Source organism: Emiliania huxleyi, assembly GCF_000372725.1.
Source record: "Emiliania huxleyi CCMP1516 chromosome Unknown EMIHUscaffold_133, whole genome shotgun sequence".
NCBI classification, from domain to species: domain Eukaryota; phylum Haptophyta; order Isochrysidales; family Noelaerhabdaceae; genus Emiliania; species Emiliania huxleyi.
This window is the reverse complement of record NW_005201259.1, coordinates 280,456-297,902: the sequence shown is the minus strand read 5'-3', so window position 1 is coordinate 297,902 and position 17,447 is coordinate 280,456. Positions and strand designations below refer to the sequence as shown.

General features: G+C 67.5%; 6 protein-coding genes across 6 annotated transcripts; 3 read left to right on the top strand and 3 right to left on the bottom strand.

Annotated features, from left to right (window-relative positions):
• Positions 1-2,073: 2,073 nt before the first annotated feature.
• EMIHUDRAFT_70855 (hypothetical protein) lies at positions 2,074-3,566 on the bottom strand (the record flags this gene model as incomplete). The annotated part of the gene is made up of 5 exons (XM_005788675.1): positions 2,074-2,319; positions 2,485-2,641; positions 2,723-2,919; positions 2,990-3,244; positions 3,390-3,566. Coding segments are annotated over 5 exons (1,032 nt in total), but the record flags the coding sequence as incomplete, so codon positions are not given.
• Positions 3,567-6,799: 3,233 nt separating this feature from the next.
• On the top strand, positions 6,800-8,206 carry EMIHUDRAFT_226629 (hypothetical protein; the record flags this gene model as incomplete). The annotated part of the gene is made up of 2 exons (XM_005788674.1): positions 6,800-7,035; positions 7,108-8,206. The coding sequence occupies 2 exons, from the start codon at positions 6,800-6,802 to the stop codon at positions 8,204-8,206; spliced, it is 1,335 nt and encodes a 444-aa protein (XP_005788731.1).
• A 370-nt stretch (positions 8,207-8,576) lies between these two features.
• Positions 8,577-8,969, top strand: EMIHUDRAFT_48583 (hypothetical protein; the record flags this gene model as incomplete). The annotated part of the gene is made up of 2 exons (XM_005788673.1): positions 8,577-8,633; positions 8,706-8,969. Coding segments are annotated over 2 exons (321 nt in total), but the record flags the coding sequence as incomplete, so codon positions are not given.
• A 1,630-nt stretch (positions 8,970-10,599) lies between these two features.
• On the bottom strand, positions 10,600-12,149 carry EMIHUDRAFT_226627 (hypothetical protein; the record flags this gene model as incomplete). Its single annotated transcript, XM_005788672.1, has 4 exons — positions 10,600-10,734; positions 11,206-11,331; positions 11,385-11,516; positions 11,832-12,149. 4 exons carry the CDS (start codon positions 12,147-12,149, stop codon positions 10,600-10,602), a joined length of 711 nt encoding a protein of 236 aa, XP_005788729.1.
• A 3,560-nt stretch (positions 12,150-15,709) lies between these two features.
• On the top strand, positions 15,710-16,009 carry EMIHUDRAFT_226624 (hypothetical protein; the record flags this gene model as incomplete). The annotated part of the gene is made up of 1 exon (XM_005788671.1): positions 15,710-16,009. One exon carries the CDS (start codon positions 15,710-15,712, stop codon positions 16,007-16,009), a length of 300 nt encoding a protein of 99 aa, XP_005788728.1.
• A 57-nt stretch (positions 16,010-16,066) lies between these two features.
• On the bottom strand, positions 16,067-16,780 carry EMIHUDRAFT_440649 (hypothetical protein). Its single transcript, XM_005788670.1, has 2 exons — positions 16,488-16,780; positions 16,067-16,344 (listed from the first exon to the last, which is right to left on the bottom strand). Exons 1-2 carry the CDS (start codon positions 16,758-16,760, stop codon positions 16,246-16,248), a joined length of 372 nt encoding a protein of 123 aa, XP_005788727.1. The 5' UTR covers positions 16,761-16,780; the 3' UTR covers positions 16,067-16,245.
• Positions 16,781-17,447: the final 667 nt, after the last annotated feature.

The window sequence follows — 17,447 nt, the reverse complement described above, 5'->3', positions numbered from 1 at the left end:
GCCACGGCGGCGGCGGCTGCGGCGGTAGCTGCTGCGGCTGCTGCGGCTGCCACTGTGGCGCGTGCTGCTGCGGCGGAGGCTGCGCTTGCGCCGGAGGCGGCTGCGGCGGCGGCCACGCGTCCGGCAGGTCGATGTTGGCCAGCACCGAGTCGTCGAGCTCGTCGTCCAGGAAGGAGGCCTTCTCGACTCCGAGCCGGGCGGCGGCGCGGCTCGCCATCGAGCGGCTGGCGGAGGCGTCGAGGGGCCGCTTGCCCAGAGGAGTGCTCATCCCGCCCTCAAAGTAGGCCGAGGTGGCCCCGCAGCGGCGCGGCGCGGCGGGCTCCGCAAAGTCGGGGTCGTCCGCCGCGCTGGCCGCTCTCCGCGCCACCGCCGCCGCCTTGGCCGCAACCGCCACGTCCGCCTTGGCCTTGGCCTCCGCCTCGGCGCGCGCGGCCGCGGCCGCGTCCTCCACGCGCGCCTGCTCGACGCGCTCCGCCCAGCGGATCCTCATCTCGTCGTGCGCCTCGCAAAAGGCGCGGATCAGCGGGAGGATCGTCGCGTGGAACTTCCTCGCCTTTTGCTCGCCAATCCCGTCGCACCGGCTCAGCTGCAGCTCGCTCGCGGGCAGCTTCTTGGCGATGTCGCGCGCGCCCTTCTCGGGATAGCATGCGCTCACCTTCTTGTCGCCGCCAGGCAGCTCCCTGCGCACCGCCATGAGCTTCTTCGTCAGCTCCGCCTCCGCCTTGCCAGGCTGCCCGCCGCCGTCGTACGCGTAAGCACCGATGTCGCCGCCGCCGCCGCCGCCGCCGCCGCCTCCGCCTCCGCCTCCGCCTCCGCCTCCGCCTCCGCCGCCGCCTCCGCCTCGGCCTGTCATCTCGCCGCCAGTCACCTCCAGCGACTTCCTCGACGTCGCCGCCGTCGGGATCGAGACCTGGGCGTGGCCCGACGCGAGGGCGGCGGCGTTGCGGCCTGGAGCCAGGTAGGCCGTCACGCCGCCCCAGTCGCCAATCACCTGCGGTGAGGCAAGGCGGAACGTCACCACACGCCGGCATGGGGGCAAGGCACGCACGAGAAGGTGGTGGTGGTGGTGGGGCGGGAGGGGCGGCCCCTCGCCTCGAACTCCTCGCGCAGGAACTGGCCCCGCAGCATCCGCTTCAGCGTGCGGTCGATGTCGGTTTTCTTCATGCTCGCGGCGGCGCCTGCGGGACACATCGCACGCGTCGGGACGCGTCCTGCCCTCGGCAGCCCTCCCTCTCTCCTCCCTCCCTCTCTCCTCCCCCTTGTCGCGGCGCGAGGCCGGCTGGTCGAGCTGTACATCGGCTGCACTTGGCCACATCTCGGCTTTGACCTCGGCTTTGACCTCGGCTGTCCCTCGGCCGCACCTCGGCCGCACCTCGGTCGCATCTCGGCCCTCATCTCGGCCCGCATCTCGGCTAATCTCGGCTGCATCTCGCCGTGCGAGGCGAGCCGGTCGAGCCCCTTCTGCGTGACCAGCTTGTTGCGCGCGCCCTTGAGCGTGTCGACCAGCTGGTTGAGCGTGAGCCGCGCGCGCAGGCTGTGCAGCGTCTCGAGCGCGGCGCGCGCCACTGGTGTGACGTCGAGCTCCTCCACGCTGCCGCCACGCCGGCTCTCCTACTCACAGACAGAGGGGGGGGGGGGGGGGGGGCGGTAAGGCGGCCTTCAAACGCAGCCCTTGGCCGCGCCGCCCCCAAAGGGGCTCCTTTGCACAGTTGTCCCACGTGCCCCGGCCCTGCGAGCGGTCAAAGTTCTTCTCCCCAAAGTACGAAAGCATCGACCCGCGCCGGCACTCAAACTCGTCCTCGGGGTACGTCCCGACCTGCATCAGTTGCTGCCCCTGCAGCCCCTTGGTCTCGCCGTTGCCTTCCCTCTAAGGGGCCCTAAAGAGGCGGCGGTAAAGGCGGTGGCGTTAAAGGCGGTGCCAAGGGCATTGGTCCAGGGAAAGGGGGGGGGGGGGGGGGGGCCCTTAAAGATCATCGCATGGTTTTGGGCCTTGTCCCGGTAGGTGTAGAACAAAAACCAGTGGGAGAGGAAACCTTCGCGGCGGGCGGGCCCCTTTTCCTGAAGGTCCTTTTTTCAAAGCCCCCCGGGTAAAGGGGGGTTTTTAAGGGGGGGGGGGACCCCCCCCCCCCCCCCCCCGCGCGTGCACCCCTCGAGCGACTTTGGCAGCGAGTGGTGCACGACGAACCGCACGTCCGCCTTGTTGATCCCCATGCCAAAGGCAACGGTCGCGCAGATGACGCGCAGCTCGTCGTTCATCCAGCGCTGCTGCGTCGCGCGCCGCTCGAGCGGGTCGAGGTCGGCGTGGTAGTACCCCGCCTGCTCGCGCCACCGGCCATGTGAAGTGCGGCTGGTGTGCGGGGCCAGGTCGGGGCGGTGAGGGCGAGAGCGGCGGCAGCCCGGACGGGGGCGGCGAGAGGGCGGCGGCGGCAAGGGCGGCGGTGGCGAGAGGGCGGGGGCGGGCGGGGGCGGCGGCCCCGCCTGCACTCCCTCCTTGCAGAGCTCGTCGGCGAGCGTCTCGCAGTCGCGGCGCGAGCAGCAGTAGACGATGCCGGTCTGGTTGGCGTGCTTCTGCGCAATCACCTTGGCGAGGTCCTCGGCGCACTTCTTCTTCTTCTGCAGCACCTCGTACCGCAGGTTGGGCCTGCGGAGGCGGGGCGGACGCGTCGTGGACGTGTCCTGGAGAGTGCGGCGCCTCGCAGCGCAAACGTGCCGGTTGAAGGACGTGTTGAAGCAGGCCGCCGTCTGTCGGATGCCGAGGATGTTGAGCACGTCCGCCGCGACTTGCTTGGTGGCGGTGGCGGTGAGGGCCATGATCGGCGTCTGCGGGAAGTTGTGCCGCAGCTTGCAGAGCTCCTTGTAGTCCTTGCGGAAGTCGTGCCCCCACTGGCTCACGCAGTGCGCCTCGTCGAGCATGATGAGCTAATTAACTACTTGTAATTAGTTAATTAGCTCGTAATGAATTAATTAACTTGTGCGCCTCGTCGATCACGAAGCGGCGCAGCTGGCCCGCGTTGTACAGCTTGGTCAGCGCGCTCGTGAAGGAGGGCGAGGAGGTGATGCGCTCCGGCGTCACGTAGAGCAGGCGCAGCCCGTTCTCCTGGGCGACGAGCGCGGGGCGGTGCAGCTGGTGCATCACCTCGCGCGCCTCGTCCGCGTCCTGCGACGTGGCGAGGAAGGAGGCGGACACGTCCCACTGCCGCAGCGCAAAGACCTGGTCCTCGATCAGCGAGATGAGCGGGCACACCTGCCGGCGCGTCGGGGACGTGTCGTGGACATGGCCTCGCTCGCCGGCGGGAAAGAGGAGCGGGCAACACCACGGGTGAGGCCTGGGGAATCTCGGGGAATCTTGGGGAATCTCGGGGAATCTCGGGGCGTCTCGGCGGGCGCACCACGACGGTGAGGCCCCGCTCGAGTAGCGCGGGAAGCTGGTAGCAGAGGCTCTTGCCGCCTCCGGTGGGCATGATGACAAAGACGTCCGTCTGCGACATCGTCGCGTTGATGATGGCGCGCTGCGGAGACCGGAACTCCGAGTAGCCAAACACACGCTGCCAGGGGGCGAAGATAGGAGGGTGGGTGATGGGCGGGCTGGCGCACACGCGAGGCGGCAGAGGCGGCGAGAGAGCGCGCGCCAAATGGTAGTGGTGGTGGTGGTGGTGGTGGCTGGGGGCTCGCGGGACTCTTGCAGATTCTGGCGACGTGTGGCGACGCTACGTGCTCGGAAGGCACCTGCAGCGTCCGCAGCAGATCGGCACTCCACTCGTAGCCTCCGCGCTCGTACTGCGCCTCGGCGCCCGAAGGCTGGCTGCCCCCACCGAAGCTCTGCGAGCCGAGCGTGCACGCCTCCGGCGCGGCGGGCATGGCGAGCGGCTGCGGCTCCTCCCAGCCTATCGGACACGCCGTGGGCATGTCGCGGACACACGCGACACGGCGAAGAGCACTCCTGCGCCGCCCGCCGCCCCCGCCGTAGCCGCCGTCACCGCCGCCGTAGCCGCCGCCGCCGTACTCGCCTCCGCCGTAGCCGCCGCCGCCGAACTCGCCTCCGCCGCCAAAGCCACTGCCGCCGGCGCGGTCCGGCCACTGCAGCCAGCCGCAAGCTGCGCTGGCGCACTTGAACTCGGGCATCGGCCTTTGCCCCGCGGCAACCCGCTCCTGCGGGACGCGTCACGGACGTGTCATGGACGTGTAGTGGACATGCCTTTGCCCCGCGGCAACCCGCTCCTCGTTGCGCGCGCGGTTGTCGTATACGTGGCCCTGGCACTGGGGGCAGGCGCGCGGGCCGTCCGAGATGCCGCCGCCGCCCACCCCGCCGCCGGAAGCGTAGCCGCCACCGCCGTACCCGCCGCACCCGCCGACGCCAAGGCCGCTGCCGCTCGGGCCGTCTCCGCCGCCACGGCCGCCGCCGCAGCCGCTTGTGTGGCCACCGCCGTAGCCGCCGCCGCAGTCGCCGCAGCGGCCTCCGGCGCCGCCTTGGCCGCCGTAGCTGCCGCCGCTGCAGCCGCCCGCACCTCCTCCCCGGCCGCCTCCATCGAACCCGCCGCCAGCCCCTCCGCCAAACCCGCCGCCGAACCCGCCGCCGCCGAAGGGTCCGCCGTCCGCGGCTTGCGCCGCTCCCAATGCCGGGGCGGTCCCTCCTCCTCCGGCGGCGGCCGCCGCCTTGGCCGCCTTGAGCTGCTCGAAGCGGCGCTGCGCCTCGGGGCGCAGCACCCCGCCGCTCGCCTCTCGCTGGTCGTACAGCTCGAGCAGCTCCTCCTGTTCACGCAGAGTGCGTGTGAAAGCGACGCCGCCCGAAGACGCGAGCGTACTCGAGCAGCCCCTCCTTCATCTGCGGCGTGAAGCCGGGCGCGGCGCTCGCGCCCCAAGAGGCGGCGGCGCCGGGTGCCGCGGCGTGGCTGGGTGCTGCATGGCCAGGTGCAGCACCGCATGCGCAAGCCGGGGAGGTTGATGCACCGCCCCACCCGGCCCCCATGCCGCCGCACCCCGCGGCCGCGGCAGGGTGGAGGCCCTGCGGCGCCTGGCTTGCGCCTCGCTGCGGCGAAAGGCCTCCGTGCTGCGGCGGGGCCGCTCGCTCGCCGACCTGGCGCTGCTGCGGCCACTGGGGCAGAGGGTGGCGCGGCGCCGTTGCAGGCGGCGCCTGTGCCGGCGGCGCCTGTGCCGGCGGCGCCTGTGCCGGCGGCGCCTGTGCCGGCGGCGCCTGTGCCGGCGGCGCCTGTGCTGGCGGCGCCTGTGCTGGCTGCGCGCGAGGAAATGCCGACTCGCGCGCCTTTGGTGCTGGTGGAGGCTGGGCAGCGGGGAGCGGCGGCACGGGATCGAACTTCCGATGCAGCTCGTCGCGCGTCCGTCCCGGCTGCTTGGCCCAGCGGATCGGCTCCGACTGCTCAAACTCGCGCAGGATGCGGCGCAGCCGGTCGCCGTCCGCCCGCGCCTGCTCGGGAAGCTCGGGAAGCGACGCCGGCGCGGTGGGAGCGACGCAGCCCGCTTGCGGCAAGGCGCTCGAACGGAGCCAGGCGAGCTCGGCCTCGAGCGTGTGCCTCATGCGAGTGTAGCGGTCGCTAGATGAGACTGGCGGCACCGCGAGTGTAGCGGTCGCTGATAGAGCTCTATATGGCGCGAAGAGAAGAATTATTCCGCCCACGATGTGGCGGGCCCGAGGCCGGCTGCCAGAGAGCGAGGCGAGGCGGCGTTTGGTTCGGGAAAAGTTTTTAGTAAAGGGAATCTTTCGGAGACTATCGCACGACGCACGTGAAACGAAGACACAGTCTTCAGAGTTCAGTCAATCTACAATCATCAATCACCAAACACACGAGAGAGAGAGGTGCCCGTCTCTCCCGACTTGGCGCAGAAACGCAGAATTCTTAACACTGTCCTCGCGCGCCACTGGCAGCTAGGAAGGAAACAACACTCACGAACACACACCTAGCAAAAAATCAATCATACGTCGGCCCAGGGTCGCTGGATTGCCGAGGGACCGGGAAGATCTGTTCGAGGCCATGACTCGATCGTGGTGCTCTATGGACCGCCTCCCTAGGTTGCGGATGTAGTCCCTCAGATCGGTGTCCTCAGCTGGCACGCGCTTCACAGCGTAGACGCCAGGGGCGCCGCCACTTCGCACGTCCTCAACAACGTGCGGGGTGATGCGCAGCTTCTCGAGTGTGGCGAAGGCATCTCTATGAGGCGCGCACGGTGAGCACCGCAGTTGCAACGGGCCAACAGCCGCGATGCCTGTGCTAGGCAGACCGGGCGTGGGAGACGGTCTGCTACGGAAGAGCAGCAATGCCCAAACTCCAACCAGCAGCAGCGCGACGAGAGCCAGTGTGACCGGACGTGCCGCTCGCTCACGCATGCCCGTCCAGACAGGCACGACCCCTGCTCCTGCTCCCCGGGCGAGGGTATAAGTGCCCATGGCGCTGCGCTCGATCAATCGATGCCTTGCGGAGGCGTCTTGGACGTGCCGCAGACGGCGGGCGGCGTCGCACAGCGAGGGGAGCTCGCCGGTATACACAAAGGCTGCGGGCGGGCGACGGGCGCGAGGCCGCCCCGGTGGGTAGGATCCCTGCCCGGGTATACCGAACCAGGGTTGGAGAGAACGGCGTGGGCGACGCCGTCCCGAACTCTGAACTACGACGCAGCGACGGGCTTCGGCCCCCCAGCGCCGAACGAGCGTTTATCGCCCACGATGGGAGCTCCAGCGGCGGTCCGCCGCCGGATGCGAGCAAGCGCAAGCTTGGGTCATAATTGCGTGGTGGGCATGCTTCAAGAGAAGAACCCAAAGAATAGTAAAAGTAAGAGCACAAAAAAGAAAATGACGAAATGTGTTCTCAAAGGAGGATCGAAGCAGGCGTCCCCCCTCAAGACGACGTGCCATTTCGGTCCGCGTGCCCCCGCGCCCGGTGAGATGCCGTGGGGGCTTGCGCTGGTGGCGGTTGTGGCCGCCGGCCAAGTCAACTTCTTCAAGCATTCCCAACCGCGCGGAGATCATACCGATGCCTCCCGCAAGCACCTCCAGAACCGCGGGGGGCACAGCGATGTCTCGAACAGGTCCACAGGTGGTCTCCACAGACCAACGCGGTCGTGTGGGCACATCTCGCATGTCGCATTCGGCGCAGACAGCCACCAGGCGCCGGGCCTGGCGCCGCTGGTCTGGTCGATCTTCAGCAGCAGCCGCAGCCCGCACTGCATCCATGTGCACGCCTTCTGCGTCGAGGCGGAGCCCAGCCCGCAGAGCAGAGAGGCGATCCGGAGAGTCGGAATGGAGATCACAGTCCATGTCGTCAATCTCGAGCGGTTTCCACTGCTCCACAACCTGAGCAACTCGAGCGCCATGAACTTGGTGCGCTTCTACCTCCCCGAACTCTTGCCGGAGGCCGCCTCCTCAGTCCTCTGGCTCGACACGGACATCATAGTGCGCTCAGATGTGCACGACCTCCTCTCGAAGCTCTTCGTCGGCGCCAACCATTCAAAGTCGCTTGCTGCCGTGGCGCGCAAGAAGGAGCTGCGCACCATCACGCGGTACCGCCCGTCAAAGCTTGGGGTTCTCAAGGCATGGGGATACAACGTGAGCACAGTGCTGCGGGGTGACGCCTTCAACGCCGGCCTCATCGCCTTCAACCTCCAGCAGTGGCGCGCGCAGAACCTGACGCAGCGGATCGAGGCGCTGGTGGCTGCGCTTCAGGAGGTCGGCCTCGCCTCGTATGCTGGCATCTCGCTCCCAGGCGGTATGCGAGCTGCGCCGAGCAGCCAGGTGCCGCTGCAGCTGCTCTTTGGGCACGACTTTCAGCGGATCGATTCCTGCTGGAATGTGGGCGGTTTGGGCACCAGCTGGGGGAACGGGGAGCTGCTGCCACTGCGGGTGTGGGCAAAGTACAGCGCCGCTTGGTGGACGGGGGAGGTCGCAAGGGGTTGCGCCCTTCATTGGTCGGGTGGCGACAAGCCTTGGAGCGGGCACAACCCATTTGCGCCGCAGCACTACAAGCCGGTGCGCAAGGCGGCGATCCGCGCGGGCTATGGCGATATTTTCCCCGGCGCCGCTGCGCACGACGGAAGCGATTATGGTCTGCTAAGAAATGTTGCAATCTTCGTAGCTGCTCCTTCCGCTCTCTTCTACGTAGTCGCATTGAGACGACCGGGCCCTGGGGCGTTGCGAGCAGAACTTGTCCCACAGAGCCCATCTGTGCACTATCGTGGAGACGTGGACACAGTGTCAGTCTAGAATGGGTACAAAATGTGTCATGCCTGACCGCTCCGCGCCGTAAGTTCTCTTAGTTTATGGGGAATGCGGAATGGCACGAAAGGAAATTCGGAATGGCCGAAAACTGGCGCAAAATTTGTTTACGCGACACTGCGGGCACGGGACTGGCGCGCACTGGCACTAAGAAAGAAAGAATATTGCATGCCCATGCTCATGCACACGTTGTTGTACTCTCTGGGGGGAAATTCTTTGTGCCGCGTTCTCACGGTGGCGCCTTTGCTAGAGCATGGACATGCACATCTTCGTGCGCTGGATGATCGTGCTCGCTCTCCTCGTTGTACCAGTTGACGCTCAGCGCACCACACGCGCCCCAGCAAGGTCCGCTGGCGCAGACTACTACAAGGTGCTTGGAGTCCCGCGGTCGGCCGACGCGAAGAAGATCAAGAAGGTGAGGTTAGAGGTTAGCCGCACACACCTCTCTGCCTGCCCGCTCCACCAGCCTCCTCAACGCTCTATGCAGGCCTACCGCAAGCTTGCGCTGGAGTGGCATCCCGACAAGAACCCGGACAAGACCGAGGAGGCCGAGGCAAAATTCAGGGAGATTACGGAGGCCTACACCGTCCTCACTGACGACGAGAAGCGGCGTGTCTACGATCAGTTTGGCGAGGCCGGCCTCAAGGGCGAAGCCGGCTCCGGCGGCCCCGGCTTCGGCGGCGGCGCGGGCATGAATGTTGACCCCCGCGAGATCTTCAAGCAGTTCTTTGGCGGCGCCGACCCTTTTGGAGGCATGGGCGGAGGCATGGGCGGCGGCGGAGGCAGCTTCTCGTTCTCGTCTGGCGGCGGCGGCGGCGGCCCGTTCCAGCAGTTTGCGACCAACGCCGACGGCTCCTCGCACCCCTTCGGCGGCGGCGGCGGTGGCGGCGGCGGTGGCGCGGTGCCGGTGCCGTCGCAGCTGCACCCAGTAGAGCTGCGCGCGGGTGCGGGTGGCGGGCTCGGGCTGCGCCTATCGCGCTCCAACGAGGCGCCGGACGCGCACGCCGGCAGCCGAGATGGGCCGAGATGGGCCGAGATGGGCTGAGATGGGCTGAGATGGGCTGAGATGATGAGGCCGATGCGCCGAGAAGTGTGACGCGAGGTTGGCGGGTGGGCGGCAGGTGCTCGCCGTGAGCCGCGGCGGTGCGGCCGAGGCGGCAGGACTGCGCGTGGGGGACGTGGTGTACGAGGTGGACGGCGAGCCGCTGAGTGCGGGTGTGGCGGAGCGGCCGTCTCTCGGCCCTCTCTAAGCTCTCTTTCGGCTCTCTCTAAGCTCTCTCTCGGCTCCCTCTCGGCTGTCTCTGGGCTCCCTCTCGGCTGTCTCTCTCGGCTGCGTCTCGGCTGCCTGTGGGCTGGATCTCGGCTGCCTCTCGGCTGGATCTCGGCTGCCTCTCGGCTGCAGGCGAGCGCGCGGCGGAGCGGCTTCGTGGCTCGGAGGGTCACCACCTCAAAGTGGCATACGTCAAGGGCTCCGAGGGGCAGGCGGTGGAGGCGGAGGCACCTAGATGCCGAGTGAGATTTGAGTGCAGACCCGCCTCTTCCATCTCGGCGGTGCGCAGCTGTGGCCCACTGCCTCAGTATGCGCACTCTTAGGTGGAGGTGCCGCGAGACATTTCCTAGACACTTCCTAGACACTTCCTAGACACTTCCTATAGCACACTCTTAGGTGGAGGTGCCGCGAGATGCGTCGCTCGGCATCCGCGTCGACGGCGAGAATGTCGTCTCGAGGGTGGTTCCGGGCGGGGCGGCGGCGAGGCACGGCCGATTGCGCGTGGGAGACAGGGTGCTGTCGGTGGACGGCCAGTCGCTGCGAGGCGGGCGGAAGCTCTCCGAGGCGATCGCGGCGGCGGGCGGCGGCGGCGGCAGCAGCGGCGGCGGCCACTTGCGCTTGCGTGTCCTGCCCGCCCGGATCGAGCTTGCTGCGCCGCGCGGCGGCGGCGGCAGGCAGCAGCAGCAGCATGGCGGTGCCAGGCGGTCGGCAGCGGGTGGTTTTGGTGGTTTCGGCGGCGGCGGGCGGCAAGGCATGGGGGGCGGGTTTGGCGGGTTTGGCGCAGGGATGCCGGGCGGCGGCGGCGGCGGTGGGGGGGGCGGCATGGAAGACATGCTGCGCAACATGATGGGCGGGATGGGTGGCGGAGGAGGGGCAGGCGGGAGGGCGCGAGGGGGTGGGCGCGGCATGCCGGACTTGTCGAGCTTCTTTGGCGCGTGACACAGTAGCACGGGGTTGGAAGTTGCGAGCCGCGGCGCCAGTGAGCAGTGTACTGAAGAACAAGAAGTGTATCAGTGTGAAGGGTTTGTGGTCGGCGGGCCACTCCCACCCCCCACAGCCCACGCGAACTGTGCGACCAAAGATTTGGCCCCGCCAAAGTACAGTGTCACTGTCAGCCCGCCATCAGCTGCGTGAGGCACTGCGACACGGCCGTCACTCTCGCGAGGATGGCCTCGCGCTCCGCGGGGCAGAGCCTCGCCCCCCACCGCGCGACAAACTTGTCGGGGTGCCATCGCCGCAGCTCGGCCTGCAGCGCGCGTCGTCGTCCTGGCCCCCCCTCCGCCGCCTCGTCGTCGAGCACGTGCATCGCCACCACATCCGGCGTGAGCTCCGCCATCTCGCCGCACGGCCACGGCAAGTCTGCGGAGCGGAGCGGGGGGGGAGCGCCCGCCGCCGCGGCCGCATCCTCCGCCTCGCTGCCCAAAGCCACCCACCGAGCAATGTACGTCGCACGCTTCTCGGCGCGCGCGGCGGCGCGGCTTGCCGCTTCCTCCTCCCTCCGCAGCTGCGCAAAGGCGGCGTCTGCCCTCTGCTGCCTCTCGGCAGCTCCCTCGCCGCCGCCACCCGCGCCGCCGCCACCCGCACCGACGCCGCCTCCGTGCCCGCCCGCTGCCGCTGCCGCCGCCGCCGCCGCCGCCGCCGCCGCCGCCGCCGCCGCCGCCGCCTCTCGCGCCTCCCTCGCGTGCTGCGCTCGCCGCGCCGCCATCGCAGCAGCAACCTCCGAGAACCAGTCCCCGCCGCCATCGTCGGACCACGACGCGTACCCGCCCTCCTCGCTGTCGCCCGCCCAGCCGAAGCCGCCGCCGGACGTCTCTCCCCGCTCCGCCGCCTCAAAGTAGCTCTCCTACAGTGTCATCCCGGCGCGAGCAACATCAGCACCCTTCACCCGCCAGCCACCTCAGCACTGCCACGGCCGCTCTCCTCGGCTAGCCGCTCCCGCCATGCCGACTCCTCCGAGGGCGGCGGCGGAGCGGCGCCAAGCCCCTCGTAGTCGCCCCCAAAGGCGCGCCGGTAGAGCGCCGCCGCCTCCTACAGCCAAGACATGCGGCAGAGGAGTGGCTCCGCCGGTATCACACGCAGCGGCGGCGTGAGAGACGGGAGTTCGCCTCGCCCTCGTCCTCCTCGAGCCCCTCGCCCTCGCGCAGCGCCAGGTACAGCGCGTCGTCCACCTGAGCGGCACTCCGCGTCGGCAGTGAGGGCTGCAGCCCACCGCCTCTGCAGGCGCCGGTTCAGGCGGGCGGCACACGCCGAACAGCCGCTGTCGTCGCAACGCTCGCGGTCCAACAGCACGTTCGCCGCCGCCGCCGCCTCGAGGAGCGCGCGCGCGCCGGCGGGTCCAGCCACGTGACCCGGAAGCCGCCCACGCGCATCGGCGGCATTCACGTCCGCACCGTGCTCCGTGAGCAGCCGAACGAGGCCGGCGTCGCCGCTTTTGACGGCGAGATGGAGCAGCGTGTCGCCCTCGGCGATGCCTCGGTGCGGCTTCGCGCGCAGCTGGGAGCGGAGGCTCTCTGCCGCCGCCGGCTCAGCGACGAGGCTCGCTAGGAGAGTGCGAGCCTTGGCCAGCTCGCGCTTTGCGATCGCAGACGCCAGCTTGCTCACGCGGTGCCGGGCTGACCGGCCCGTCTCGTCGCCGTGCCGAGACGACTTCTTTTTGCTCATGGCGCGTTTGGCGCCTAATCCTCTGGACAATCTTTCCAGAGACTCCACTCTGCGGGTCTCGAGACGACCCGATGCTCCACTGCGAGCCGCTCGCTGTCGCCGCCGGGACCGTGTTTTTCTTTTCTTTAGAATTTTTACAACGGTAGGAAGAATTTTATAACAAAACTCCCTCGCACAACACTGGGCACGGGACTGGCGCGCACTGGCACTAACACAGGTACACCCTTTAGAATTTTACGAGAAAACTCTACTGGGCACGGCCACGGGACTGGCGCGCACTGGCACTAACCCTTTTAGAATCGGCTCTCTTTCTTCTTTTCACGTTTTCAGTGTACAGGGGCCTAGATAGCACACACACCCTCTCCCTTTCAGTGTATGTGTTGTTCTTACGAACATGTTTTCTCTCTCTTTTTCATTGGTACTTTTTTTCCCTCTTGAACTTTTCGCTTACTGGGAGTAAAAGGAGAGGGGTGTGTGCTCTCTAGGTAGGCCCCTAGGTAAGGGCCCTATTGCAATACGCGCCGGCGTGAGAGCTCTCTCTCTCCCCTGTGTGTCTCAGTGTGTGTATGTGGCTCTTACGTCGCCGTGCAAAGCTCGCTTCCGAGCTCTCACGCCGCGCGTAGGGCCCTTAAGGGCCTAGAGTGTAGAGAACACAACCCACTCAGCCACTCTCCCTTTTCTCCCAGTAAGTACTCGCATAATATGTGGGTAAACCATAAGAGTAGGTTTGAATACGCCCACGTAAGGCTTGGTGAGTGGTTGGGGTGGCCTCAGGCATCCCCAAGGGAGCCTCTGCGGTGCCACATAAGCAGCTCAGTGATTGTCGAGACTTTAAAGGATTCGTTTGAAGAAACGCAAAACAAGACAGACACTACGGTATGTGGTCCCACCAGTAAACCATAATTCGACTTTGAGGGATCATATCTCAAAAAGCCGGGAGATAGCATAGCCTTATTGTTGCATATTATGCCACATAAGGTCAGACTTGACCCCACAAGCATCAAGAACCCGATGCTCCGGCTCGACTGTGCCGGCACACTGCCTCCTCGCGCCTGCTGCCAGCAGCCGTCGCGGCCCGTGGTGCACCAGAGAGAGAGGTCGATACGTTGCCCCCGCCGGCGACCCTGCGCGGCTCAGGCCGGCCAGAAGGTGTGTGGTGACGGCACCGTGGCAGGAGTGCGGAGAAGAGCTCGCCGAACGCGAGCAGCAGATGGCCAAAGTGTGCCAGCGCGAGAGCCTCGCGAGCGGGCGCAGAAGGAGCTCGCCGTGACACGATTCCGGGCGGTGGTGGTGCTCTGGCGACTGTGCACAGTGGGCAAAGTCAGGCTGCAGCAGGGCAGCACGATGGTAGTGCCCTGCTGCAGCCTGGCCTGACATGCACAGGGCGCGAACAGAGGCGGTACTATCGTCTGGCGCTCGTCACCGAATCTGGGCGAACTTCGACCGCCGCCACAGCTCGCCACGAGCACGCAGCGACAAAATGTTGACTGTACGGAAGTTGAGGCTGGTCCAGAGGAAGAGGCTGCCGTGCGAGCCGGCAGTTGGCTGGACTGCCGCTCGCGACTTTTGCCGCTCCGGGGCGACCCGGGCGCCCTCCGACCAAACTGCTCTATTACCGGTACTATTTTTGCCTGCACTTTCCGGGTGCCAACTGTTGTTGGGCCTCAACTGCTGCTCCTCGACCATGTCGACGTCGCACATCAGCCGCTGGCTCATCAGTAGCGCCGCCAGGAGCTTGGCCGATCGCGCCGCCCACCCGCTTGGTTGGCTGTAAGCGCGCGGTGGACCTTGCAGGCCAGTCGCCAGGCCGAGCCACAAACGATGCCATCGCGTCACTTTCCCTATGGGGTCAATCCCAATAGACAGTCCTTCATCCACCAGTCCTAAGCAGTATAATAGTATGTACATGCTAAGTAAGCGCTAAGGGGAAGGCGCCACTTGTTTTTTTCTCCTTTTCAGCCCGGCTCCTACGCTACGCCCTCGCTCGGAAGCAGCGGTGCAGTATCCGCCAGTATTCTCCAGTATTCTCCAGTATGCCCCAGCACCACACCAGTCAGTCACCAACCACCCGGCACCTCGAAATCACCGAAGGCCGCCGGCGACGCGAGCTCGCTCATAGCTCCCGGCACGTACAGCCGCCCTCCCGGACAGTACCATCTGGCAAAGACCTGCTTCGCAGCCCGCATGATCGCAATGTTCACCGCACCGCCTCGCCCAAGCAAGGCGACGGCCGTCGCGTTCTGCGCGTCGCTGTACCACTTGCGGAATGAATTTGCGCTCGCCGTGATCGCTGACACATCGCCACCGATCGCAGCGATTGCGCCTGTGACCACCGTCCGCAGCTCACGCACCAGCTCCACGCTCACACCCTCGCGTCGGAACTCATTGAAGTAGCCGCCCATCGGGAAGGTGTCCTCGCCCGGAACACCCGTAGCCACCCGCCGCCCGACTGCGTTGAAAAGGCGGGCAACATCCGTCTCGGTGATGCACGAACGCTTGCACTCGTCAATCACGCTCACGCGCGCGCCCGTTTGCACAATGTAGAACGACTCGATCACCCCCAGCACGCAGTCCTCCCGTCGAAGGTAAGAAGCCGCGCCAGTGCCAACTTGCCGAGAATCGGCCTCCCCCAGGTCACCTGTGGCGCGAAGCTGATGTCTCCCGCCCTCGGCGCGCCCAACGCGCAGCGGCGGCAGACCACCCTCCGGTTCGAGGGGCGCCTGGGGCTGAGCGGGCTGCCTCCGCCAGAGTTTGGCTCGCCCACCGGCGGGCTGTCACCCTGCCACGGGTCGCAAGCCCTCTGCCGGCCGGAGCGCAGGCTGCGCGGGCTTCCAGCAATTGGTCCCTTGGCAAGCGCGAATCGGTCCCCCTGGCTCCAGGAAATGATCCGGCACTACACCCGGATCTATTGCTGTTTACCTCATCTTAAAATAGAGACCCGACGGTACATACGCCAGACTTCACGCCCACAAGCGAGCTGGAGGCTTGGTCGTGTGCGCGCCGCTCTACGTGGAGCTGAGCAAAGCTCCGCCATGCAGCTGCTGGCGGGCTTTTCGTTCCTCGTTCTCATGCTCGTCGCCGACTCCGCCGGCCTCGCGGCGCCGCGCCGGCAGCCCGGCCCTCGTCGTCGTTCTGCCCCCACGCCGACGGCATACCCAGCAGTCGGCGACCGAGTGTCCGTGGTGCAGAAAGTCGACTACGCGAGCGGTCTACTAACCAACGGCACAGTGGCGCGCGTGCTCACGCGCAGTCGTCGTCACAGTCGAGGGTTCAAGGTGATGCTGCAGGGCGGCGTGGTCGGTCGCGTGCAGCACATAGTCGCTCCAGCGGACGGGAGAGTGGAGAGCGGCACAGAGGATGGCGGCGTCTCTTCGGCTCAACTGCTGGAGGCCGACATTCGAGAAGTTGCGGCCGGCGGCCGGCCAGCTGCGGCGGCCTCGTCGACGCCATCCTTGCGGGAGCAGCTCCTGGCGGAGAACGCCGCGCTGCGGGCGGCGCTGCGGGAGCGGCGGCCCCCTTCAGCGCCGCCGCGGCCGCCGCCTCGTGCTCCGCCGCCGGCGATGTGCGAGGGCGGGGGGGGAGGACGCCCGCTGGCGGAGGCAGCTCTGGGAGGGGCCGCCCTCCTCCTGCCGCCGCTGCTTGCAGCAGGCGTCGCGGTGGCGCTTGGGATGGGGCCGGGCGACGCAGGCAACGGCGGGATCGGCGCGCCGCTTACCACACAAGAGGTGAGAGCGATGCAGGGACGCAGCGCCTCGCCGTCCGACGACGCGGCTGCAGATTCCCCGCTTTCGTTCGAGGCGGCGGCGGAGGAGCAGGCACTGGTGGACGTCTTGAGAGGCGGCGTTATCCGGGCGCGGTGAGCATCCGAGAGGGGGCATGAGGCGGCGGCGTGCCCCTTCTTAGCCTAATTTTTTGAGAGGCGTCAGACGTTTTTTTGAGACGGCCACAGCTGACAGGCTCGAGGCTGTCCGAAAAAAAGGAGTACGCCACCAGGGGCACGACACAACCATCCGGCAAGCGCCCAGGCCAGCAACGCCCCGGGAGCGCGCACGATTGCGCTCTCAAGCGCGAGACTGCGGTCGCATCCTCTCGCTATCTAGGACGCGGCGGGCGGCTCGGGAGCCTTTGGGGCGCCGTAGCCGACAGGAGTCTTGGGCGTCACAATGCCCTTGACCTTCGGCACCGAATCCATGATCTGCGGCGAGGCGGGAAGCAGCGCTCAGAGCGGGCGCAGGCGGGAGCAGGCGGGAACATCCCCCCCCTTTGCTAGCGCATGTGTGCAGGAGCGGCAAGCGAGCGGCAGTGGGCGAGCGGCGGACGGCGGGCGGCGGTGCGCACCCCCTGGGACGACCAGAAGTGGGACGTGTCGCGGTAAGACTCGAAGCTGGGCTTGGCGCCGGCGGGCTTCTTGGTGGCGGGCACGAGGCCCGGCGCATTCAACCCGGGAATGGTCATCGCGTTGGCCGCGGACGGCGCCAGCAGCAGCGCGGCGGCGAGCACGTTGCGCCGCGACTCAGCCGCCGCCATCGTCGGGGCGGCGGCGCGGCCGGCGGCGGGCGCGGCCGGGACGCCGACCGTGAGGCCGTACGATGCCGAGGCGAGGGCAAGCATAGTGCGCAGCGAAATGAGCAGTGAGATCGGGCGCATGTTTTCTTTCTTTCGCCTGAGATCCAAGAAATCGAAAAAGAAAACTGATGCCTAATTTACCTCCGTGTAACGGATCGTGTAACGACGGGGGAGAGCGAAACGCGCGGAGGGAAAACGCGCGGATGGCCGGGTCGACGGTCGGGCACGAACGCGCGCGGTCTACGCGCACTGCCTTCGATCACGACAGCGGGCGTCGCGAGGAGGAGGGCGATTACGACGCCGAGTACGAGTCTCTCACCCGCTCATCCCTCGAGGTACCAACAGCCGCCAACCACACCACGACCCTCGCGGCGTATGCGGCCCCGCCCCCAACCCTGCCTTCCCTGACACTCCTAACCCCCTCCCACTCCTAACCTCCTCGCCCGACTCTCCTCCCAAGGCTCTGCTCGGAGAGGTCGACCGCACGCTGCACGCCGGCCTGGTGGTGGCGGAGGGCGGGGCGGGGGCGGCAGCGCACCTCGCAGAGGCGATGCAGTGGTCCCGCCGCCGGGCCTATTTCTGCGTCGCTGGCCATTCCCCGCTGGAAGACGCGTCGCGGATAGGAAGCGCGGGCGAGAGGGAGGGCGAGCCAGGCGGGCCAGGGCTGACGAGCCTTGCCAACAGCGGAGAGGAGTCTGGAGGGTCGAGCGACTGGTGCACAGGCAGGGCTGC

Excerpts from the sequence above, each read along its gene's own strand:
- EMIHUDRAFT_440649 (XM_005788670.1), bottom strand. The coding sequence starts at position 16,760 with ATGCTTGCCCTCGCCTCGGCATCGTACGGCCTCACGGTCGGCGTCCCG. Across the intron at positions 16,345-16,487 it reads ACTTCTGGTCGTCCCAGGGG|ATCATGGATTCGGTGCCGAA; the intron begins GTGCGCACCGCC and ends GCCTCGCCGCAG.